This window comes from Opisthocomus hoazin, chromosome Z (assembly GCF_030867145.1).
Source record: "Opisthocomus hoazin isolate bOpiHoa1 chromosome Z, bOpiHoa1.hap1, whole genome shotgun sequence".
NCBI lineage: Eukaryota > Metazoa > Chordata > Aves > Opisthocomiformes > Opisthocomidae > Opisthocomus > Opisthocomus hoazin.
In genome coordinates this window covers 65,813,774-65,839,419 of record NC_134454.1, presented here as the reverse complement: position 1 = coordinate 65,839,419, position 25,646 = coordinate 65,813,774, and the positions used below count along the sequence as shown (strand labels likewise).

Below are 25,646 nucleotides of genomic sequence, written 5' to 3'. Positions count from 1 at the left end.
AAAAAATAGTTTATGCAGGGGTTTACATGTAAGCAATTTAAAAATAAAAATCTGTGTTAAGGGTGAGTGGACTAAGGTAGTCCTGTGTAGAGTCAAGGGTGTTGATTATTGAAGAAATACCATTCCTAATGCTGCTTAATTTGCTGAAACAAAAAGTAATGCAAAGAGTTATATGCATTGAAATAATTTAGTTTAAAAAATTTTATATACCCTCACTTGTCTTAGTGCTTGGTTATAGATTGTATTGTAGGGTTTAAAACACTATTATGTTTCTCAAGGCAGTAAGGTGTTTGTAAAACAAACTTGGTTTTTTTGAGCGTGTCAATAAGTGAATACATCAGACTGAACATTTTTTGTGTCTGGCAAAATTCCTGTATTTTGTTTTCAGGGGACTTGCATGAATGTAAACTCGCCTGTTGCAAGGTTGGAGAGGAAGTGTTATCAATATCTTTTGTTTACTTTCATATGTATTAGTATAGATGTATACACCTGCCCAGACTGTAAATAAACACACATAAGGGTGCATGGACGTTTGTATACTTAAATACTCCAGCAGTAGCTGTAGCATAACACTTGTTGAGAAGCTGAATGAGGTTGATACTATGGGGTCAGTTCAACAATCGGAAAAAACTTATTTCTCCTACTCGTGCTTTATTCAAAGGCACAGCTAGGCATAAACAGGATAGACGCTTTTCCATCCACAAGGGTATTTATGCTGTTTGTAGTGTGCATTCATACTATAGTTTTTGAAAATTCCCAAAATGCAGCCATTTATAATCTGGTTTCTGGCAGATGTGGCTTGTCTTCCCTGTTGTACAAAACTCTTAACTCTGTTACACCCCTGGACAAAGCTGGTTTATTTCTTTTAATTTTTTAAACTTGGCTAATTCAAACTAGTCTAGCATTTACATTGTGAAATACCATAATATCTATCTGTTTTCCTCTTAAGAAATAGGGGAAGTATTCACTTTATAGTAATGTTGAGTATTTTTGGAGGTAATTCTGTGGATATCTATTTTGTCTGGAGCTCAACTTGAGAGGGCTAGTAAATTAAATGTTACTTTGTTTGAATGCTGTTACTTGTTATCTGTGGTTGTTTTAAGTAGAATTTAAGATGTTCATAACTGAAGCAGTAGTAGAGGGTAGACTTTGCTTTATTTTCCCCAGCTGTTTTCGTGCATGCGTTTGGGAACACTGCGTAGACAGTCTTTCCTCTCTGGGCTGCTGGGCCCCCATCCTGTACGAGATTTGGCACAGACTTCTGAATAGATTCCTGCTTCTTCCAAGAGACAGATTTTCACATGTGGCACAATTTGCAGTGCTTTTTCTGACTCTCTGCTTTTTTTCATGCGTACATGGGAAAGAGACGTTTATATAACAGTTAATTATTTTATTAAAGCTATTGATCAGAGAAGGATTTCTATAAGAAGCTTCTACTTTGTTTTTGAATTCCATTTAAATGTGATGCTTCTATGCATATAAGTTGTTATAGAGAAGAAGGATACAGTAGTTAGAACTAGCTGAGCTCCTTTTGATAAATCTCGAGTATAATGATCAGCTACTAATTTAAATTCTTCTTACTCCCGAAATCGTCTTTGGGAAACCGGTATTACCAGTTCTAGGATGAGCTGCTGGAATTTTCTGGATAGGTATTTCTGCATAAAAATACACATAAACCACAAAAGTAGGGACTACCTTTCTTTTGTTTTCTAAGCATATTCTGCAAGTATGTACTTCAACCCTGAAACCTCCCCTGCTCAAACCCAAACCAAACTCTAATGGAACGTAAGAACTTGTTGGTGTGCCTGAGGGATGCACAGATGTCTCTGTACCTGGGAGGCAGGACCTTCTTCCAGCCAAGAGTTGGTGGCATTTTGGCGGAGTGTTCCAGAGATAGTGTTGCAGTGGCTGTAAGAAGCATCTCTTGTGCTCTGGATAGCTGAAGAAAAGTGAAGGAAGGTGACCCCAAAGGGAGTTTGGAGAATGAATGGAGCATGAGCAATGACAATTTTGCAGAAGGGTTGTAGAAGATGTAGTGCTGTGATTCAATGAGAGGACATGAAACCATAGAAGACGGAGCTTCCCTGGTTCTTTTTTGACAGAATTATTTGTGACAGATGTGTCCTTTAATTTAACAATGTATAGCTTAATATCAGTGAGTCTAGCAATCTAGCGTGAAATTGTGCCTTCAGTCATGGTGGTTTCCTGTTGATTACAGTGCGTGCTGCCTGAGAAAAGGCAAAAATGTTTATCAGAATATGTAGTTGATAAATACCTCTTTACAGATTTAATGTGGTTCAAACATAAAGATAATAACCCAGTCCGTGTTGAAATGGAAGCTAGATACTGGTGATAAGAACAATGCAGATTTAGGTTTCTACCAACAGATGCTTTGGTGTTTACCAGAATTTGTTGTCAGGACAGCTTTCATAATGTAAATCAACACACAGCTTTTTTTATTCCCATCTATGGAAACTGGAAGGAGGATGCTGGAATGTTAACTCATTCACCTGACAATGCTGTGCAGTGAGAAGTCATAATTAACTAATATCCTTAGTGATAATACTGTTAACCCTCTTGGAGTTAACTAATAAAAGGCAGATTGTCTATGTTTGTTTCACAAACTTGCTTTTTCAGTGAGTCTGGGCCTGTCTAGCTTGTTCTTATGCATGGGTATGTCAAGGGAATTTCCATAAGTGCTGTAATAGTAGAAGCAAAGGCAGTCAGACAAGTCAAATATGCTCTATTCACCTTGTCTATGAACACCCCACGCAAAAGGATGATTATGTCGGTTCACTGTACCATCAAGTCTTACCAGAACATCTTCCTTTTGCTTCCCCCACATAATGGACAAAGAAAATATGCAACACATTTTGTAAGTAAGCTTGTTGGTTTGTTTTCTTTCCTCACCTGAGGCTTGGTGATTTGGCTTCTTCTCTGGCCCTTCTTCCATGCTTTGATGATTGAACTGTTGTGTTTGGAGGCATCTGCTCCCTATCTGTGACCTATGACTAATGAGAGAACCGGAGTTTGCTTGGGAAATACACTTCTGTCTATTTTTTTCCATCCTGCTGAACTGTCTCTCACATGTGCTATTCTGTCTTGCCAAATGTCAAAATATTGTCATATTTTGCAAGGATTTGGTTTCTTTTGGTAGAAAAATTCAAAACCAAATAATGAAACTTCTAAATTTTTTTTTTTTCAAGTTTGAAAATAAAGTTTCTTCACAATTTTTCTTATGTGTCTTCCTCAAAACTTAGAACAGCAAATTGCTTTTTTCCTTCCTTTTCTGTAAAGGAAATGTTTCAAAGGAAATGCAAAACATACTACAGTATATGAATATACTCGGTTATTTTATTAAATGTGCAAATTGTTTGTGTAGGTCAGACCTAAGCATTCAGCATTATCTATAAATTAATACCTTTTAACCATCATGTGTTTCCTTCTGATTCATAAATTATAAGGCAAGAAGAAACCAGTAGGATCACCTACACTGGCAGTCTACAGGAAACAACACAACAAAGTAATAGTGTTAGAGATTTAGTAATTTAGCCCTCCCAGTCAAGGTCATGTGTTTGTTTAACCATTGAGAATTTTGACAAAATCTGAGACGTTTGCCACTGTTGTGGCCAGCTTTCTTCTGATTCTTGTTGTTCCTTATGTGAGCTGTGTTTCAGTGCTACGAATTTATTGCTGATGCTGTTGTATCTCCCACTAGCCTTACTAATGGCCTTGGAGACATCGGGCCAGTCTTTTTATAAACATAAAAAAATGTTCCGTACGTTCTTTGGGACTGTGACTGCCTAAATCCAGTCCAAGGGTCAACAGGTGGTTATTAATAGAAGGAAGCAGTCTGAAGAGAGTTAGAAAGGACTGTCTGCATTTTCTGCCACAATCAGTGTGGAAAAATGAGTCTTCCCTTCAAGTTATACTGAGGGAACAATAATAATGTATTTTCTAAAAAGGCATGAGCCCCAGGAAGCTGGCCTGTGGGCCACCAGCACGGTGTGGGTTCTGTTCGTGCTGGTATTGCTTGGCCTGGGTCCCTGCAGGAGATTTGGGCGTGGGTAAGGGCATGGACTGGGGAGTCGTGTGCTGCTTTTCCCTCTGGGATGGGCCGGACTGTCTGAAAAGATGGAATTGTGTGGGAGTTGTATGAGGGAACATGTCCTGCTGAGGTGCTGTTGGAAGACTGTAGTGCAGCGGGAGGCAGAAGTGTCCCATTGGTCTTGTTCGTGTGGACTCTTGAAGAAATGATCCGTAAAGCTGCTCCCAGGTTTCATCATGCAGGTAAAGAGCTGGATCATTCCAAAACACGGTACAGGAGTGAAGTAAAGCGTGTGCAGTATGGGCAATCAGAAGACCAGGGTCCAGGATCTAGAACATCATATGTGGCAGGAACACCCTGTGCATACTAGAAATCCCTCACCCTAGTGAAATGACACGTTGCTGAACATAGTTTTAGTACGGGGTTAGTGTGTGTGTGTAATATTAGAATATCCGACAAGTTTTTGATGATTTGAGGTTGCATTTTAAGGATCATTCTTTTTTTACACAAAGGCATTGCTATTCTAATAAAAGTAAGCATATTAAACATGCATGCAATAGAAGATACAAAATGATGAAAGTCACTGTTGTTGCCCTATTTTATGGAAAAGCTCATATGAAAAAACTTTAGTTATGCACATTGCTGATGTCCGAGGAGGGATTAGAGTTTGAGAAGTGGCTCAGTGTTCTGTGTTACGTGGTGTCCTCTTTGGAGGCACAGTAGCAGCGCAGGTAAAGCTGCACAGCCAAAAGCAAGTATGGAGACACAGTTTTCATGCTAGTTTTCATACATGTTTACAGATATTTCAGCTGCACAGTTTGTGCGGTCAAAAATAATTTATTTTTCTTCTCTGAAAACTTTGTGTTTTAACAAAGCTGCTTTTCTGATAGATAACAAGATTCCGTAAACATAAAACTCATTAACCATGAGCGGATGACTTCACTTATCACTAGGTGATAGCAATCCTAAGGGCGAAGGCAGCAAATGTTACCAACACAACTATTCAAGATAAGTGAAGGCAAGTAAGTGTACAACTTCCACTTCAAATACAGTAGAAGTCCAAGTAGTTAAAATACAATTCTTTCTAATATGATTTAGAAGGAAGGTGATGTTCTGTGTTCTTAGGATAAGAAGTGTGCAATATCAGATTTTTTGTTTTTAAGGCATTTGGTTTTTAATTGTCATTATTTTATAAAAGCAACTTCCATTAATCTACAGACTTCTGCGTTTATTAGCCAATGAGTTCCTGTAATTCCTGTGAAAGTGAGGGCTACTATTGCCTCCTGAAAATCTTACCGAACAAGGGAAACTGATGTGGAAGGTATATTTGCTCCTGGCTTTGTGACTTGGCTATGACTGTGAGGGAACTGAACTAGATTTTGGACCAGTGTCAAATTTTTTTCGTTTTCTTGAATCCTTTGACAAAGGTCACATCAAAGTGACACCACTGTGAAAGTGGTGTTCACAAGGCGTAAGACATTTTCCAAACAAAAGCAAAGACTACAGAGATGGTGGTTTTATCCTTTCTGCATGTCACTTCTTCAGGCATATTTCTGCTATGATGCAAATAGAAACCCTAAATTAGCTAATAGGCTAATGGGCCAGATGAGTAGTCAGGTGATTACTCTTCCTGATGGCCAAAAATTGTAGCACACCCTTTTCTGTCACCTTACTTCATCCACACCCCATTCTAACCTGTCGGAGATGTTTGTCTCATCTTTGTGTTATGCCTGGGTTTTTGGACTGTGTAAGCTCTTCCCAGCAGAGGCTGTCATTTGTTGTGCTTGTACTGTTGTCCCAAAAAATCAGGGTTCTTCAACCAGGTGTGCAAAAAGCTGATCAACCCAGAGAGTTGAGATACTTGTTTATTTCACGTCTGCGCAGGGTGGGTGCTAGGTGGTAACTCCACAAAGCTGGCACACCTTGGCTAACACATGGGAAACATTTTATACATGTGGACCAACAGTTATCGGTACTTTTACAGTTATGCTTGATCACCCTCTTTCCAACTGGTGCCCACATCTCATCCCCACTTCACAGAGTCACAGTGCCCTTCCTTTTTGCTGCGCATGTGCTGTGAGGAAGGGGCGTTATTGGTAGGGGGCCTTTGTTACTCAAGGGTGGGGTGTTTCCATTCTACTTACGATAGTTCACTTGTAGTTCAAGTAGTCTTTTTATGAGCAGTTTTGTTTTTCAGCTATCTTAGTACCTTCCTTTAACTGCAGCTGTGGCTCTCCAAGGCCGCTGTGCCAGTCCTTGTCAGTTCCTTGTGTTCTTTTGCTATCCTTGTCTCAGTTATTTGGCACCACTGGCACCTTCTCTGCCTATCCCAGGTGCAGCAGCGATGCAGCGGGGTGAGTAGCATCCTGCTGGGGTTTAAATGCTTTCCCTCTGGCATTCAGGGATCCTTTGAGACCTGCTTGCTTGGGCATCAGTGTGACGTTTAGAACAATGAGGACTTGTAGCACTATTGCGTATGTAAGGAGTAATAATGCTTCCCACCGCTGGGCTCTTGTGCGTGTTGGACCAAGTGGTTTTCTTCTGGAGAGCAGAAAATGTGGAGTTTTCTTGTTCATGACAGATCTTCCCTCAAAATAGTTTCTCTTTAGAAGTCTTGGAACAAAGCTAACCTGTTCCAGTTTTCCAGAGTTTCTGCAGTTGACTCCATTGCAACCTAAAGGAGGAATGCTGCAGTGTGAAACCATTGTACAGTTTTGAACAATAACAAAAAAAATCTAGTCATTACTTAGTTTTAGATAAAATCTACAGTAAGAACATCTAAAATAAAGTATCATTTATTCCAAAGACTTTTTCAGCCAGAAAGCACCCTTGTATCTATCTGTAGTGGTATAGTTGGTTTTTTTGGCTGGAAGTAATACCAGATGGCTATAGGGACATACATAGCAGTACCTACAATTTTCTGTTTCGCATGTCCTCCCAGAAGAAAAAAGATATATAGGAAACAAAAGTTGCAGATAATTTTTTCACATGTGCTGCATTTTAATATTGGAATAGAAAATGTGCAACAGTTTTAGTGTGTTTGGGGAGTTTAGTGGTTGCTGATATTTTCAAGCAAGTGCCTAATGCATAATGTATGGTTAATTTAAGTTGATTTGTTTAAAGTAAGCTGGAAGGCACCTTACTGTAACACTCTAAGACAATAGTATTACTTAAGGCTTGTTGGATTTTTTCCCCTTCCCTTCTCCAAGCACACTGAGTTTATAAAATGACAATATTGAGCTATACTGAGTACTTTTTCTTTAGGTACCCATCCCTGCACATCACAAATGAAAAGATTTGTGTGCATCTTGAGGGTGTGATTTAGTTGCTGGAGTGTGAAGATCTTAACTCTGATTTTTATGGTGGGCACACACCACTTGTTTGCCTGAAAATCAGTGAACTTCCATGCTTCTCTTTGCATACTCAGTGGTGATAACCTTCTGAAGAGGTTATCAGTATAGTTTACCTACTTTTTATACTTGGCGTGTGATTTGATAAGAATTTGATTTGTTAAACTGGATAAATATGTGTTGCTAAATTTAATCTCAAAACATCCTCATTGCACTTTATTGTCAGTGGTGATAAGTTCTCTTGAATGATAGAACACGTATTATGTAACAGACATATTTTTGCTAGTTTGGGTAGTTTTCAGTAGCTTGATGCCATCAAAAGACACGTTGCTTTTAAATTAAACATTGGTAGAGAAAAGCTTAAGATAACCAGGGGTTTGCTTAATGCAAATATGCTGTCAGAATGCTTAAATGTTTTATTTAATTGGCTTGCTGAGATCCTGAAGAGCAACCCGGGACTGAAGAAAAAACATTCAGTTGATCTGAGTTTCTGAATGTTCAGTAGGTCTTTTCACAAGTGCGTGCTTGACTACCCTTATGCTTACCAAAGGCAGTGATCGCTAATGATCTCACGTGGTTGGCAGCCCAGAATCATCTGCCAAACAGCACTGTGCCCTGCAGCACCATACTGGGGTGTGTGCTTAGCTCTGACGCAGAGATCGTCATTGTTTCCTGCAGCAGCTAGTTAGCTGAATGCTGCGGAGCCTGAGATGTGACAGAATCACAGTGCGAGGTGATACGGCTACAGGCAATTGGACTATTAAAGCTAGACTTGTAAAGGATATGACGTGTAGTTATCACATTGCAGCATGATTCCTGTCTCCACCACTGATGAGTGACATGTTTCTACTTTTCTAAAGTGATAAAGTGTGCTGGGAGACATTGGTGAATAGGAAGACCAGAATATGTCCTTTGGAGAGAGTGACTGCATTATCTTTTTTAAAGATGTGGATAATATAACATACTGAATAGTCAGAATTTAAAAGCAGAATATTATTTTCTGGAATTATTAATGTAACGTATTTTAGAGCTCGGACTGGGTGATGTTTCAGTGGCTGTCTTCTGAGCTGTAGTATCAAACCTGTGAGTATCAGTAATGTAATGTTCAGTCCAGTTTCAGTCTTACAGAAACTCTTGGGAGTTTAGCAGATTTTTGCAAAATGATACTATACCTCTTCTGTGGTGAATAGGTGTGAAGCTGCTATTCTTGTGTTTGAGTTTGTTCACTGGGGGAAAAAAATCAATAAAGAAAAGCTGAGAGCAAGGTATACAATTTCTCAGAAAAAATAAAGAATCTCTGTCAATCAGTAAACAGTCTCCACAATCATGTGAAATCTAATGCAACACTATGGAAGAAAGAAATTATCAGATTACATTGCTATTTCACCAGGTAGTGGAAGGACATATGGGTTGTTGAATGCCAGTTTACCAGTTGGAGTCCTGGGGTTTTTTTATTGGTCACCTTTAAAAATTTCATTGTCGTTACTTTCCCATATCAGCTAAATTTATGCTAGTCACAGTGGGGCAGGAGATTATGCACCTCCATAAAAACAAGTCAGAGCTCTGTAATCAATTTAAGCTAGGTTGAGAAAACAATCAGTCACTTTTTAATTGGTCACACACCCATATGTACATCAAACTAGTTGTCCAGCCCTGCTGAGCTGTGTGCTACCATTACTTGCACAGACCTTCTCGAGGTTTTGAAAGACTGAGAAATCATTTTGGTTTAATGTTCAGTGAATGCGTTTATGGAAGGGGATTATAAAAAAGCATGTGATTTTGTTAACATTGATTTATGTGAATGCTTTATCACCTAATTTACATCTTCAAAGGTAAAATCTGATTATATGACTAGTGGTTATTTTTGCAGTTATGATTTGAAGAAAGAATAATCCCAATGAATGTCTCTACTTTTGTGTATTCAAGACACTTGGGGAAGTGGCTTTTGCTGGCGTTATTTTATCTTTCAGATGTATTGCCTACATTTGGCTTTCAAGATGAACATAGTCTGTTTGAGGTCATTAGTAATGTTTATTTGAAAAGCTGAATTAAAGCTTGTGTTACTAGAAAGTCTCATGTTTGATTAAACCACTGAACCAAATTAGGGGTTTGGGGCCTCTATTTTGCAAAATCCAGGAAATGAAGGATTAGTGTTCCAGCTCTCAGCATGTTCTTCCTTACTACTGAGATGGTTAGAAGAGCGTAGAATGCTTTGTGTTATAGTTCCACTTGAACCTGTCTCCATTACATCAGAAAGATAGTATGTGGAAGTTATGCCAAAGTAAGTTTTGTGTGGAACAGAGTAGTTGTGTGTCAAAACTACTGAATGCATTTTAGCTGTAGATTCAACTTGCAGTTCGCTTCATCCACGCTGCTTAAGATGGCTGGTAATCTGCAAGACCGCTTTCTGTGGTGGAATCACTGATGCGCATCTCGGAATAATATTGATGACATGGCAATACAGTTTACAGAGATGTGTGGATGGTCTTGGGCTTAGCTTGTCCACGTGAGAGTTAGTTGCTAGCATAGTAGTATGTCTTAGAGAATTTGGGGAATGTAATGTGGTGTGGTGGTACTTCAAGACATACTTCAGGAAAGGGAGAAATTTGCTCATGGATCCCATTGTACTGTTTTAATGACAATTTGAGTGTTTCTTAGGTCTAAATCCAACAGAAGTCATAGGCGCAAATTCTAATTCAAAACACGTTGCTTATGTCTGGGATAACAGCTTTTGTGTAATTAGCAGTTCATAAACAGCGAAGACTTAGTAAAATCACTTTATGAGAGTTCCAGCTCTCCTCGTGGACAACTTTGACACAAATTCCCTTTCAGATTTACTGTTTCCACGATCATGTCTCTGCTGTCTTGGACATTGCTGCTCCACAGTGGAATTTTAACTGAAGTTAAAAAGCAGGATTATGAAGTCTTGAGATTTTTTTAACTGTGTAATAGTAGGATTCTTGCAGAGATCAGTGTTTGAAGAAGAAAGGCTGCAGGCTGCAGTGCACAGTTCAACTTTGTTGTGTGTGTCCAAGCCAGTGTTCCTTTTTATTTGGAATGCGTTACTGCTGTGTAGATCTTGGCACTTTATTTTCTAATAAGGAGGTGTTGATGGATAGAGGCTAATTTTCATGTGTTCTATGTTTAGGGTTCGTGTTAAATCTCTCGATTGCCAACACAGGACTTGAAACATGGACTTCCAAGAAAATCGCCAAACCCCAAAGCAAAAAACCAAAATCACCACCACCACAACCCTACCCTCAAACACTGAAAACTTTGAGTTCTTGAGTCATTGTATGAATCCAGAAGCTAGAACTTGAAGAATAACTGCACATGCTACATCATACAGTTGGAACAGTTGACAACACGCTTACTTTGGTTTCCTCTCCTTTAGTTTGCCTGCAGTCCTGCTTGTATTGGAGCAGATGTTGTTTAAACAGTGAAGTTTTAATACAGACGTATGCCATCCTGTGCTGTGTAGTTTGACAGGCAGTATTTCCTGTAGCATCTCGGGTGGTTCTTGTCACTGCCAGCAGCACTGCTAGATCTGGCACCTAAAGCTATTGCTGCTGCTGTGTCAGGTAGGTTGTAGGCTTTCATAGTAAGTTAACTGCTGTGTTAAAAAGTTAACTATAATTATTACTGCTTACTTTTTTGTCTTTACAGTGGATGTTGCTTTACTAGTTATTCCATGTGAACAAATCTTCATTGTGAAATTGTTCCTCTTCACGATGTTAGCTCATAGCTATTTGTACCCTATAAATCATATCCTTGCATCCATTTTACTCCTTTTCTTCTTTCTTCTGCAATGAGTCACTGGCATTTGCTTTCATGAATCCTCTGTGACCTACTTCTATTTGTGAGCAATTAGTACATCACTTTGGTAGTAAAATACTCCTTTCCTGGTATGGATATTTTTACAGGGCAAAGTATATGCAAAATTTGTTTCCATAAATTGCTTGTATAGTCTGTGCTGTGTTTAAGATGGATTTTGTCTTTTCTCTGTATTCTTGTGGGATACTGTGTCATTGTATAGATGAAGTCTACTAAAGAAAAGTGTACTAGGGATAAAGGTTAATTTTAAATTGTCCTTTTGCCTTGTTTCTGTGTTCTTTGATTTTAATAAGAAAATAGAAGTGTTGCTGACCACTGAAGGGATCAGGAGAACTGTAAATGAGAAATCAAGCCTACTCAGTCCTGAAAATTCTAAGTTCTGTAAAACATTACTCACAGAAGGAAACCTCAGTAAAGACAAAATGTGGATGGATTTTGTGGACCAGATTAATTCCTGGAGGAACATTTCATTTCATTAGAACTCTGCTTGGAGACTTGGGTTGAGTGTGTACTGCTGCTTTGTTGTTTGTTTTTGTTTTTTTTTCCTGGGAAAATGCTGATCATTTTCCAGTTTTATTCAGCAGATTTTCATTAGATGTAACCATGTGGAGAAGTTTAAGGTCAGATTGTGTTATAGTTGTGCTGGGTCACAAGCTGTGGGAAAGAACTTGAAGTATACCATTGCGGAGAAGATAAATTCCCCTCTCCCTGAATAATGCGGCATCTCTTCTCGGAGCCTGTATGAGAGATTGCAACCCAGCACGATTGTGTTTTGATCTCCAGAAAACCTATCTTAGGTAGACTTAAGGGATCCTGAAGTTGTAGAGTGTTTCTGGTTCAGAGATTTGGGTACATGGATCATTAAAGTGACATAACAAGTCAGGGGGAAGGGAACATTTGGTGGCACAACATGAATGCTTTATCAGTACTTATTTGGGATGGCCTAGATAATTTGTTTCTGACCTCACCGTTTGAGTAATTCAGTCACTTGAAAAGTACGCCACTGAAACTTTTTTTAATACTGCACCATACTATTTTTAATAATGTAAATGTGTATGTGTATGTAAGTGCCAGGTCTGTGGCAGCAAACTGAAACACGTAAATCATCTGATCTTTCCTGGGTTGTGTGGTGCTCGATGATTAAGCATTACCAAAAAAAAAAAAAAAGAGAACAAGTGGCTGTCAGAAGCCTTGTGTTGTCATCCCTGCTGATGACTACGCCTGGAGAGGTTTGAGTTGCTTCACTGGCCATTATTCAGACGTTTCCAATTACCTCACCGTGACTTTGCAGCAAAGCAGTGATCTGTGTGTGTAATAGATTTCCTTCCTCAGAAGGTGTGCTGCTGCATGGAGCTGAAGGTTGCTCCCAGACCTACTCTGTACACAGGGGTTTATACAGGGGTAGCTATAGCTAGTCAGTTAATTTTGCTGACCTAACTTTGTTAGTACACAGTTACAGTTGAAAAAGACAGTTTGTATGCTCATGGTTCATTTTTATTTCCATGTGGGAAAATCTGAACCAGTAAAAAGACTTTTACCTTGTAGTGTAACTGTGTCTGTAGAAGGGAGAATATGCTTGTGTAACTATACCAGTATAGATACATAGCTGACTCTTCAGTGTAGATACTGTATATCCAGTATAAATTTGTGGTGAGAAGTGATTTATGTAGTTTCTGTAGTTTTGTGAATGGTGTCATCTATGTGCTTTTATTTTTTGCTGTTAAATTTCTCATTAAGCTTTGTTAAATAAAAAATAATAATCAACAGTTAATGTCAGTTATATAAGCTCAGCTTTTGTCTGGAAAAAGGAAAGGCCAGACATAGTGTGGTTTGGTTTTGTTCTGTTTTTTTTTTTTTTTTTTTTTTTTTTTTAATATTGCTTATGTGTTGTTTTGCTGTTAAAGGGATGTAGCTGTGTTTGGGAACTCCAAGGGCGAAAAGACTCTAATTTGTTATAGTTCCATATGACTGGTGGGGAATGCCACCCTGCTGGCTGCATGTATGTGTCCAGTGATGTCTTAATGCTGTGACTATAGAGTATTTGGTTGCTTACATTTCAGCAGCCAGTTCCTATTGAAAAAATGACCTCTTCATGTAAGCCACCATAGCTGGCATAAATTGATGGCCTCTTCAGTGGGCTCAGCAGACACCGACAGCTGAATGGGCATAGTGAAGGGAATTATTACCCCACCCCAGTCCCCCAGAAATAATGCTTCTAGATGCTTAATTGTGATTTAATTTAAAAACTTTTGGTCATCTGACAGTGGGAGGGAAGGAGAATGTGGGTCTCAGTAATGAGAAAGGGTGTCTTTTGTTTGCAAACTAGATTTCCGAACTGCAGTCAATGTGTGCATGCTTGAATGTGGGGCACTGATGGTGCTGCCAGAGGTCTTGTGGGAACAGATGTAGTTTTGCAGGTTGAATGCCTCCGCTTAACTGTGCATATTCAGTCTCCTAACCAGTGAACAGCATAGTTTTCAAATACTTGTATTTTGTCCTAGACAGTCACTCTTAAATGTTTTCTTTATTTCCATAATTCCAGTGTATTAACTGCTTAAGCACTGACTACTGATGTCCGAGCAAGACATACTAATTGCAAAATATTTATTATTTGTATGGAAGGTTCAATACTTTAGCTATATAATATTGCCTCTTGCCTTTTTTAAAATTTTAGAAATAGAAATGAATAGGACCATTTTCCTGTCACTTGCATTAAGAAAGGGAGCAAACTTATCTCATATTGCTTAGTTTAGAATTAGGCATTTATTGCAAATTTTTGACAGCTCTCATATGTAAGAGGAAAGGAAAGAGAGAGACTGCTGCAGTTCATGCCAAAGTGCGGTGGAAGGGATGAAGCTTGTTTCTCTCGCGTGTCAAGTGAAGTGGAGCTGGGCAGTTCCCCCACGCTGAAGAGCAGCGGTGACAATTCCCTGGCAGACAGCTCTCCTGTGGATGAGCGTGCCTGCTTCCTCCAAGACAATGGAAATCCGGTGTGCCCAGTATGCTTATGGCACCTTAGGGTGAAGGGCTTTCTCTAATATACTGGCTACCATCTCTGCCAGTCAGGGTGGAGGTGTTGCCGACTAAATGTCTCCAAACAGACCAGTGGTGTTTGAGGGCTGGACTAGTGTCATGCCTTCCCAGAATGTTTTTGTTAAAAATCACATACACATCTTTCAGGTCTAAGGCAAAGATCCTGCTTTGAGTAATACAATTTGAAGCAAACCGTGGTTGAGTCATTTGCTTAAACTTGTTCTTAAGATGAAAATGTGAGGTCAGGATATTTATGAGAGAAGACAAAGTTGTATATTTTTTGTTTTGGTTTTTTTTTCCCCAAGTAGGAATAAAAAATATCAGACTCTTTTGTTCCTAGTAGGTTTGGTCCGGGAATGTAGTTTTTGTTCAGTCAAATGCGTTGCTCTGGCATTGTGTTACCTGTCCATCCCTTAAGTCTTTGGTAGTGTTTGCTAAAGATGTAAAGACAATGCATTCAATCATCGTGTGCTCCCTTATCATTTTGAGAGGTTGAGAGCTACCAGATTTTGCAAGGAGGGAGGAAGCAGTCCTGTCTGGACTCACTACTCTTTCGGGTAAAAATGAATTGTTACTGTTTAATTATAGGAGAAAGGAGTCAGGTATAAACATAAATTATTTTAGGAGTTAGACCAGAAAAGAACTACTGGGTTTGAAAGTGAAATAGTGTAAAATCTCTCTACTTCAGGCAGCTCCCCATTTCCTACACTTGAATTTCAGGACATGATTAATTTAATTGTACTTCTTCATGATTATTGGGGAAAAAGGGGGAGGAGGAGGAATTAAAATAAAAAAAAAAGCTCAAAACTACTGTAAATATTGTGCAATAATGTAGGGGAAAATATTTCTAGGAGTCTGTGTTTTAGTGGCTTTTCTCACGGGTAGAGTCTCTGGAGTGCAGTGCAGAGCAGACAGTGTTTCATGTGATAGAGTACTGTGTATACTTTTGTTTTAATAAGCCTCTGATTCTTTTATGTGAAAGTAGCCTTGGCAACATAAATTATTTTGACAGATAGAAACAAATTGAGGAGGTTGAAAGAAATACGAAGCACAACTTCTGTAGCAAGAAGCAGAGCAGATGAAATAATTTCTTTTTTCCTTCCCCCAGCTGGAAATGGATTGGTCCTTTTTGAGGTGTCTGCTAGACATCATATGAGGCACCAGACTTTCTAGGCTGGCCACATGTATAACCAGGTGATAATTTCAGACCATGACAGACTTTAACCCTTTGAGACTTTGTTAGTATTGACATCATCCTTTTTGGCCAAGAGAAGCACTCTATAAAGCTACTCTCCATGCTGTTTGGGGAATGCTTTCAACGCTGTGAGGAGGTCCATCTGGCTTATCATCCTGTCCAAATAATTACATGATACATGGTGAGTTATGAACAGTGGTGCTCAGAGCTGTGGTTATTGGGAACAACCACCAGCAAGGAAAAAGGCAAAAACAGCCAAGAAGTGGTAAGTCCAAGTGGAAAACAGAATGAGAAGGCTGGGGAGAAGGTGGACAGGGTTTCACTGTGGTAGGTATCTGGATAAACAGGTCTTCTATCTGTAGTCTGGAGACACTCCCGTGTTTTGTCTTAATTCTGAACTCTGCTGGCCTCAGTTTCAACCAGCGTTACGGAAAGCTCAGGATTAGTGCTTGACTCCCTTGCAGGGCTGAAATGGCTTAGGGAATTGGCTGTGGTTAGTCCTTGAGTCTGGATGGATGTTGTTCAAAGGAAATATGGCTGGAACAAGACCCGTTTGTTTATTGGTTTTGTTTGGGGTTTTTTGAAGGGCCAGACTGGGTAAAAATTGCCAGCAGATGGGCTGCTCTGTTCAGTCTAAGGGTGGAGAAGACTCTTGCTCTATACTGTAACTTCAGCTGGGGCGTGGAAGTGTGAGGAGGAGATAGATCGCCCATCTAGCTCCTCACCTGAGTCTGACTTCTTGGTGTTGTGAGCAGCAGCTGCCGCAGCTGCAAGGCTCCAGCTGAGCTCCTGAGATGGGTAACGGGGCCAGCGGCTGTGGGGGTGGTTGTGCTGCAGCCCGGCAGACAGCACACCGGCCTGGGTGGAGCAGGGGCTCTGCAGCCAGCAGCAGCAGCGAGTCGTGTCTGGCAGCCCTGACTCGCCTCCCTCTGCTCCCCACACTCCCCCTGTTCCTCCCAAGCTGTTAACAATGACCAGGGGGCAGAGTAAGAATCCTGCCGCCAGCCTGACCGCCACAACATGGTGAGGAGTGTCTGGCTGCATCCTCTTATCCCAAGAGATGCACCAGGAGCTTGTAGTCTACAGTCAAAATCTGGAGTGATCTGGGTTAATGCGAAACTCCTGGAGATGGCCAAGAGCACAGGGAGACCTGTGTTTTAAACCTGTGCTGCAGCCTTGATAGGCTTGTGTTCTAGTAAATAGGGTATTTCCTGTCTGAGGCAAATGGTTTCTGCAGGGTTATCTGCTGTGCAAGTCAAGGCACTACTTCATTTGGTTAACATCTCCAAAGTATTGTTGATGCTTTGATCTTCACAGGTGTGATGTACAGCACTTTTTTTTTTTTTTTAAAGATAGCACTTGTTAAGTGTTATAAACCCATCACTGTGGCTCCTGATTATTATTAATTTTTCCAGTGAGGTGTTTCTGCCCTTTTTTTGCATCTCCTGAGTTAGGTACAATAAGGATAATCATACCTGGTGATGATTTAGGACAACCCTGTGTATTTTCCCTCTACTTCTGGCATTAGTTTCCTACTTACCTTTCTGTTTTGAAAGAGTAATATTTGTGCGTCAAGGACTTAGTTAAATATCTCAGTAGGGTAGCAAATATGCTGTTCGTCTAATAACTTGGTTTATTTCCCTTCCCAGAATACAGATAAGATCAAAAAAGAAATTCAAGAAGCAGTGGGGTTTAAATGATCCCATCAGCTTGTTTTCAATAGGTTGTATGATACAAAGATGCAAAAACTGCATTTTGTGGACAATAAAGCAGAATTGCATGGTTTATGATCCTGAGCGTTCTTTTTGCCTGCTCTGTGCTGCCTGCCCACTTTGTGTGCGTTACAGGCTCTCTCTTGTATGCAGCTGTTTTATGAATATTGTACAACTATGGAGTTAGTAGTTAGCTTAATACTCTTTTTTAGGTTACGTAATTAAATATTTATAACCAGTTAAAACAATAAGTTGTTTTGGGAAGGAACAGAACAGATAGAAATACACCATTTTAGTTCTGTATAAGAAATTCAGATTCCTTGAAACTCAACTGATTTTCTCCTTTGTGAGAAAAAGAAAAATTATGGATCGAAATTACTTAAAGTGAGAGCAGTCACTGGAGTTGAATACAGTGAACACATCTAACCAGCAAGTACGGTTGAGAAGACTTAATGAAGGACCTGCTTGTTTTGTAGTAAGTGGAGGGATGGAGACTGAGAGGCCTTCTGCAGTGTAAGAAGTCTGTGACAGTCTTCCTCAGGTCTAAGCAGCAGAGATTCGGCAGGTATTTTTGCAGTTCTGTGATTTTTCTTGGCAGATATTTTTGCAATGATGCTGACTTGCATACATTTGAACCCTTCAGGCAGTCCATGCAGAGGCTGATCATGCATCCAGTTGCTTGCATTTTAAGTTTTATTTTACCTGTAGACTTTTTTTTTTTTTTGAAAGATGAAGATGGCAACAGAGGTCTCCTCCTCTTTTGTATGGTTGAGGAAGGATGAAGTTATGGTGGCATGCTGGTAGGCAGTAGTAATGGCTGGGAAAAAGGTTGGACACAAAAGTCTGAGTAGGTAGAGAGGACCCTTAGGTTACTGTCAATGCATACCTGGCCAAAAGCCAAAACTGAAAAGCTCACTGCAGTGTTCCAAAGATTCAGGACAAACTCGGCCAAACAAAGGCTGCCAGCAGCTGCGTACTTCATCTTGGTGTATCGTGTTCATTAGCTTTTGACAGCATTCACATTATTTCAGACTAAAAGTGGCCTTGTTTAAGTTGACTAAACTAAAATACAGAAGAGTAAAACCTGAATCCCTGCATACAGTTACAGTTTAAATCCCAAGACCCTTTTTTTGTTCCAGCTTGTTGAAGACTGATACGGAAAAATTCCTAGCTGAGAGTGCAATATGTAATAAACAGAATGTTTGGCTGTATTTATAGTGTCTGATATATAGGATTACATATATGTCTATATAAATATATGTATATGTTTTGTATGTGCAAATATGAATGTATATATGTATATCCTTATATACATATCTATATGCATGCACGAAATTTGGAAAGTATATATGCAGACATATGGTCTAGTGAAAATATATCAGAAAATAATGCTAGGTGATACTAAGTGGATATCAGTGTGGAACATTGAAAGAACAAAAAGAAGACTCTGGGTGTTACTGATGCTGTATTTTACTCGTATTCAGATAGCTTGCACATTTCTCTCAGTGGTTGTAGCACCTTGAGAATTTACCTACTTCAGTCTAGGAAATGTCTCTCAAAACTGTAAACCTTTGCTTCCTTACTCCAGTCTGTCTTAGCTATAGGGCAGAGCAGGGCAGCAACAAATAGCACTGAATGGAGCCTGTGGGTTTTGCTCATGTAACCCTAATTCCACGATATTCAAAGAGAAACATTCTTTGTTGATTCATTTTCTTTTATAAAGCGATCTAGATGTGCAGCTATGATAACTGCAGGCCATGTGTTACTTTCTAGATCAGTAGATGCTTCATCAAGTACAAGCTTAAAGGACCTTTTTGACAAGCTGCTTCAGTACCAGTGTGTGTCATCTCTCCATGGCAGCTGTTTTTTGCATTCGTTCACATTAAAGTCCCATGGAACTTGCTTGGAGAGCTTGGAAATACTCCCCAAACTGCTTTTTAATGCAAAAAGCTGCTGCTTCTTTAAAAATAAAACAAAACCAAAAAACCTAAAACAAAACAAGCTAAATTCTTCACTTTAAATGCTGTAATTTTTTTCAGTGCTGTGTGCACTGTTGACTCTTCAGTGTTGCTGTTCACGAAGACAATACATACCTATGAAGTCATAGTTTAGCTGGCTTCATAACAAGTTAAATATAACTGAAATATAACTTAAATTTAACTTTCCTGTATAAACAAAGTGGCCACATTTCAAGTTTTGCTAGGGACAGCATGTTCCTCCTGAGGTAGTTTTCAGCTGTGCAATTTTAACACTAGAAATTATAACCACCTTTTCTATCCCTTGAGTCTTTATGGGAGTGCTGGTCTTGCATTGTTAGTCTATCTTGTGTCTACGTGATCAGTCTTTGCATTCTGGGTGTGACAATAGCTTAATTTCCCTGTGCTTGTGTTGGCAATTAAAACATTTTGTTTGCAGCCTCTCTTAAAATAGGAGGAGTCCCCTTTAAGTCTTTACCTTCAGCTAAACCACTGTATTACACCGATACCACAAATTAAGAAGCTGTGTTGCAAGTAGTGCTGTGCTCAGCATAGTCTGTGAAAGGTGGTGAACTGTCATAACAGCTTACAGTCCAAATCCATCTTCATTACAAGTGTAAATATTAATAATTGAGGATGTTGAAATGAAATCATTGTAAATTATTAAAGCAGATGCCAGATTTCCCATGAAAAGCGTGGCAAGTGGTAGTCTCTGTCAGTATAGCCTTCTTTCCATACTTTTTTGGGAAAAAAAAAAAAGCAATTAACCTTTACTGCCAATAATTTGCTCACATATTAGCCGTCGTTCTGAGGAAGAACCTTATATTCTGTACATACCTCTCAGAATTTTTGCCATATCTTGGTGACTCTTACCAGGAAACCTGCACTGACTATTTCAACTCTGGATGAACTACTGCCTGTCCTACAAGAACTGGATTTCTGCTTCAACTTTTTATTCTGTTTAGTGTTTCCAAGAGCTTGTGGAGTGCAGCTCTATTTTAATGGACATACTAATAGTTTTGTCTTGTGCTTTGCTGGTTTCAGTCTAGCAGTTCCCATCATCTCTGCCCAAATAGCTTTTGGCTGTTACGGGAAGAGTTGTGGCTATTTGAGGAGCAAGGTAATCGAGCTTCGTGAAACTGGGTTGCGTCTTTCAGCAGCTGTAGTTCACCTTTGCTGAGTACAAAACACGTTTTATGTAGTATCCTGTATTTGTTTTATCATGAGTCCTTCTTACGGGAAGTGTTGATCATCTGTAGCGTGTGGGGGAGGAGGACTGACTCGGAGGTTAGTGCATTGGGCCTGGTACTGGAGCTGGAATGAAGGAGCAATTCCCCAGCAGTAAGTTGTGGTGAGAAGTCGGGATGGAGAGGAGAGGTGTGAGTGGGCAGCGCTCCAGTGACGGGGAGCAGGAGGCAAGGCAGAACCTGTCTGTGGGGGATTTGGAAACCAAATCAGAAATTATGAATTGGATTCCAAGATAAGAAACAGAGCCAGTAGTCCAGAGCACTGTTCGTACGGTACAATGCCAGCTACTTCCAGATAGGTAACCAACCAGGACTGCCACTTGTGAGCAACAGACGAAAGTCCAGGAAGGATCTTCCTGGGGCAGAGAAGAAGACAAAGGGCAAAAAATATGAACTTTCTGTTCTGTTGAAGTTTTGTGTGCACCCCAAATTTTAATTATTGTTGAACATGACTGCTTGTGTGGGGTTTTTTTTTTCCTTTGTTCTCCCATACTCTATGCTGCTCCTTGCGAAACAGTGTTTTTCTTTCTCCTTTTTTTCAGTGCTCTAAACGGTGTGTCATATTTGCTGCCTGGCTTGCTAGTCTCTTCTCTGTGCCATGCAACCTGATCACAACGTGAAATCCAAGGTTTAGAGAATTGCACTTTGACGATGTAGTGCTCTGTGGTTTACCAAGGTTTATGTTTACCTAAGTTACAATCCCTGTAGACTGTTCTGCAGTGCTATGACTTTCCTGCAGACAAAGAGGCTTTCTTTCAGGGCTGCCTCTTATCAGTTGGTTTATCTTGTCAGATTTCAATGGGAGAAGAATAGTTTTATGAAGACAATAGAAGGGAAAAGTTCTGATGTGTTCAGAGATCTAGGAAAAATGATTTTGTCTGCAGAATGGCTTTAACTTCTGAGATTCTTTTGTATATGGAAGATTGCAGTTTCAAGGCTAAATACAGTTCAGTAAGTAATGCTTTGATACTTCTTAGTGCAAAACTGCTTCCCATTTGCAGTGTTCTGGCAGCTTAGATCATCTTTCAAGGTTCCTTGAAGATTTTTTTTTTTCCACCCACAAAGAGCCTCTTCTGTAATATTATTCTGGAGAAGGAGTTGTGTTTCGCAGATTATACAGGATGGATCACATGGTTTCAAAATCTTTGTGAAACAGAACTGAAAAAACAAAGCTACAGCGAGAGCTCTGGGATGGATTTGTCCTTTCATGCAGTGATTTGCATCTTACCTTCCTGGTAAGACAAATAGAGGAAACATCCTATTTTCTGTTTTCTGTTTTTCAATAGAACATTTCATTTGAATGTGATAAAAGATACAGCTGCAACCACGTCTGAGCAAAAAGCAAAGATATTTTTGAAATGGCAGTTGAGGGAAAGTTTTCTCATTACTAAGATCTTGATATGGAAGGTAATGCCATCATACTCCCCAGAAAAGATTCTTAAAAATAACCCCCCAAAAAATCAAGATAAGTTGAATTAGGTATCTCTGATAATGGTTTGTGAAAGGCATTGCACTAACTTCACCTGAAGAACGTGAAGTTTGAATTTTAATATGAAAATTAATACAAGGCAGTCATTCATTTACATAGGAAATTCAGGCAAAAGTGATAAATCTCTTAATTTCTACACATAAGGGCAAATGATACTGATAAACCTGGAATCATCTTTGTAGCAAAGTCAGTGAAGGGTGCCTAGAATTTGTTGAAAGTAATGTTTGTTTTGCTGAGAACGTATTCGGGGATTAGATGCTTAAAATGTATTCCCTCCTTGTGACGGGAGATGTGGTGATCCTTTAGATACCAAACCTTAGCCACACAAAGCTGCTTAAAAGGCACATAATGGGGTATCTTAACCCCTGCCTGCACCACAGATGCTGTAGTGATACCATCACATCATCGTGGATAGACGCAATCTGTGTGTCCATTAAGGAATGTCTAATGAATACCAAAAGTTCTGCTGGTTCAGTTTTAGCTGGAGAATTGCAAAGGAGCAGTTATTCAAGCTTTTAAAAACAAGTGTAGCAGATAACGTGAGGCTTGTCATAGTATGATAGAAGAAAAGTTTCCAAAAATACAGTGACATTGCATGAAGCCGAAAGGAAGAATTCGGACTGTTCTTAGGTAGAAGAAGAATTGAATGTAACTCTTAGCTGGACAAAATGATGATGAGGGAAACAGTACGACTTTGAAATTGTTGTCTGATGAAATATGGATTGTTCGCTCAAGTTTCAGCATTTAAAAAGTAGATTAAGTGCTGAGTATCTTAAAAATACTTGTAGAAAGCTGAACTTAATCTAGGCGGATTCCTAAAAATGCATGTGTATAATTGCACATTTTAGAAGTTCTCTCTGTTCAGCTTAGAAATTGTAGTGTGGGTCTTAGTGTTTTAGGTTTCAATTTTTCCAGTGCTCTAAATGTGAACCTTGCAATCATTTCATGCTTTCTTTTCTTACATAGATGTGCAGTAATGATAAGTGTATACTCATGAGTTAACTGATTGTTTAACTGATTATAATAATTTAATGATATGGCAATTCATTGTGCTGTTCATTAACCTGTTAAACAGTTGGGAATGGCACTCTCGCTGATTCATGAAACATTTTTCAAGGGGAGACTGGTGTTAATCCTTGACCTTTTTTTGCGTATTGCAGGTATCTTCTGTACTGCTTTCATACTCAGCATTTCATCTGCCTTTGTTTTTATTTTCCTTGTTTTCAGTATTACTTTGAATTACTTTTGAATCTGTTTTACTTAGCTCTTTATGCTGTTAAACTCCATCCTTTCTTTTGCATTTTATTCAACTTACACTGTATCAAGAATAGTCAGTCTTGCTTTCTGGCTATTATGTAGAGATCAAAAAGTTACAAAATTCATCTTTGGAGACATCTATAAATATGATCTGAATCTGTTTCCGTTGGAACCTGCTGTGTTAATGAAATGGTTTTATGTATGAATTTTTCTACTTTTAGTGGTTTTCAGTTTTTCTAAATCTTTATAGGGAATAATTTTGAATGCAGTGCTGTAAACATTGGTTATGTGCTAAAATTTATACATGGTTACAGTCTCTTTGAATTCAAGATCCTGTTTCCGTTGTGCGTGAATGTTTGCAGTGTTGGGGATTTATGTTTGTGAGAATATTCATTACAGTAGAAAGAGGAAAAAAGAATAACACTTCTGTCAACAAATATTTAAAAACAGTATGATGTATTTAAGAAAAATACCTCCTTTCTCAAATTTAATAGATGCGTTAATTTACTATTTATCTCGCCTAATGATCTTGTGGGATATGGGAAATTAGTGGCTTTGCAGATGAAAAATGTATGAGTAAAAAAATGCATCCATCTTCTTAGGCATCATCTGTTCCATTGACAAAGCACAGATGTGAAATTTATCTCAATAATTAGATTTATAATTATTGTATCATTCTCCAATTGATAAATCATTGCTCTTTGTGGCGTGTGATTTGGAGCTACAGCTCTTGTAACAGAAATAGGTTTAATCATTGAATGGTAATTCTAAGCTTGAGACTGTTTTTCACATTATGCTTGTGTATTTTTGTATCTTATCAAAAGTGTGTGGCAGAGAAACAAGCTGCAGTCAGGGAAGAACATTTTGTAAATGGCTCTACAGGGGAATGCTGGTCTTTGCACAGAACAACAAACGTGCAAGCCTGATAAGTATCCATGATGCATTTTCTTTGGAAACTGCTGTCTTTGCCATTATCCAGTATGATCATAGACTTCCTGGACATACCTACAGAAACGACAATAGCTCTGATCTTTAATAGAAGACTGGAAATTAAAGGAACAATGTAGCAGAATCTCAAAACGTCTATATGCGGTACATGCTGTATTTCTGATGATAATATCTTCTTTCCTCTCTTTTTGCCCGCAGCTGCAGAACAAGCAGCAGGAAGAGTTTGATGGGCAATGGCCAGTCTCCAGCTCTGCCTCGGCCTCATTCACCACTCTCAGCCCATGCAGGTGATTTTATGTCTGTGCTACTACTGCGGTTACTAAATTCTTAAAATATCTATATGAAGAAAGGATAACAGACAAACTCTCTATCCCACTACTCTTCTTCCCACTGTATGTAATGGCAAAAAGTTGAATATTATTCCATACAAATTTCTGTTATGTGTAGGTCCATAATCCTGTGTTATGGTGAGAAGCAGGCCAGAAATACCAAACATGGATCACATAGCTGTTTTCTATTTCCCTGCCTTGCATTCTGACATTCTGATGCATTTTCTCCCCTCCTCTCCCCGCCTGCCCCCCCCCCCCCCCCCCCCTCCCCCCCCCCCCCCCCCCTTTCTGGGCCTAGTTCAGTGTGATAAGGATATAAAGTAGTTTGCACACGTGGTAAAGGTAGTGGAGTCAGTGACAAGGGTATTACATTCTGTTCCTAGTGCTTTTTCTCCCTAGGGTTTAGGTGTTAGGCGTGTTGCTGGAAATTTCTGTGCTTTACTTTACATGGCAATAAATTGATGATCAGTTTGTTTTGCTTTTAGAGTGCCTGAAGCATGTAAAGATTGAATGAAACTCCATAAATAAATATTCTGTTGATAGTGGTTTTCATTTTGGAAAAAAAAAGTTTTGCACGTGTCAAAGCACATTTCCTCAAATGTTTGTTGTCTCTGTTTTTTGGGCATTGGCTGTAACTACATGCCAAATTGAAAGTGCCACAGCAATCCTTGTGTAAGCAACGACACTGAATACTGTGGAGAGCTGCTCTCAGATGGATGTTAAATGAGAAGGTGCAGAGCTTCAGCTGATTTTTTGAAGAGGATGATGAATTTAGTGAGGTGTCTCCAGTTGTCTTGTGGAAGCAACATTATGAGAGATAGTATGGTGGTGGTTTTCACTGAGCAGCAGGCTATCACAGCCAGGAATCCAGACAACATGAAGATACGTGAAGAGTTCAAGGCAGCACAGCATTTAAAACAAACAAAGGAAAATATAGTGTAGACTATTTTAAAACTGAAAAATGAAATGTTGAAATGTTTGGGATCCACCTCTGGGTCCTGCAAATGCGGAAATCGCCATTTGGAACAGGGGATCTGTGGTCACCATAGAAAGGCTTTAGTTGTGCTGTGCTGGCTTGGTGAAAGCAATAGGAATGCTTGCTGTGAGACTTAGCGTGTCTGCTGCCATGTGTGACTATGCCACCCGTTGGGAAACTGCTGGCTTAGACCAGCAATGCCTAGCAGGCTTCAGAAGTGCGGAGTGACCAGTACATGTTACCTAGGACCTG

General features: G+C 39.4%; 1 protein-coding gene across 5 annotated transcripts in view; it reads left to right on the top strand.

Annotated features, from left to right (window-relative positions):
* MAST4 (microtubule associated serine/threonine kinase family member 4) overlaps positions 1-25,646 on the top strand; it is a 300,471-nt gene that overhangs the window by 200,658 nt on the left and 74,167 nt on the right. For all 5 annotated transcript variants that reach the window (XM_075447097.1, XM_075447099.1, XM_075447098.1 and 2 more), the window contains one exon: positions 24,288-24,376. In XM_075447097.1, coding sequence (XP_075303212.1) covers positions 24,288-24,376 — 89 coding nt within the window. The remainder of the gene's footprint in view (positions 1-24,287; positions 24,377-25,646) is intronic.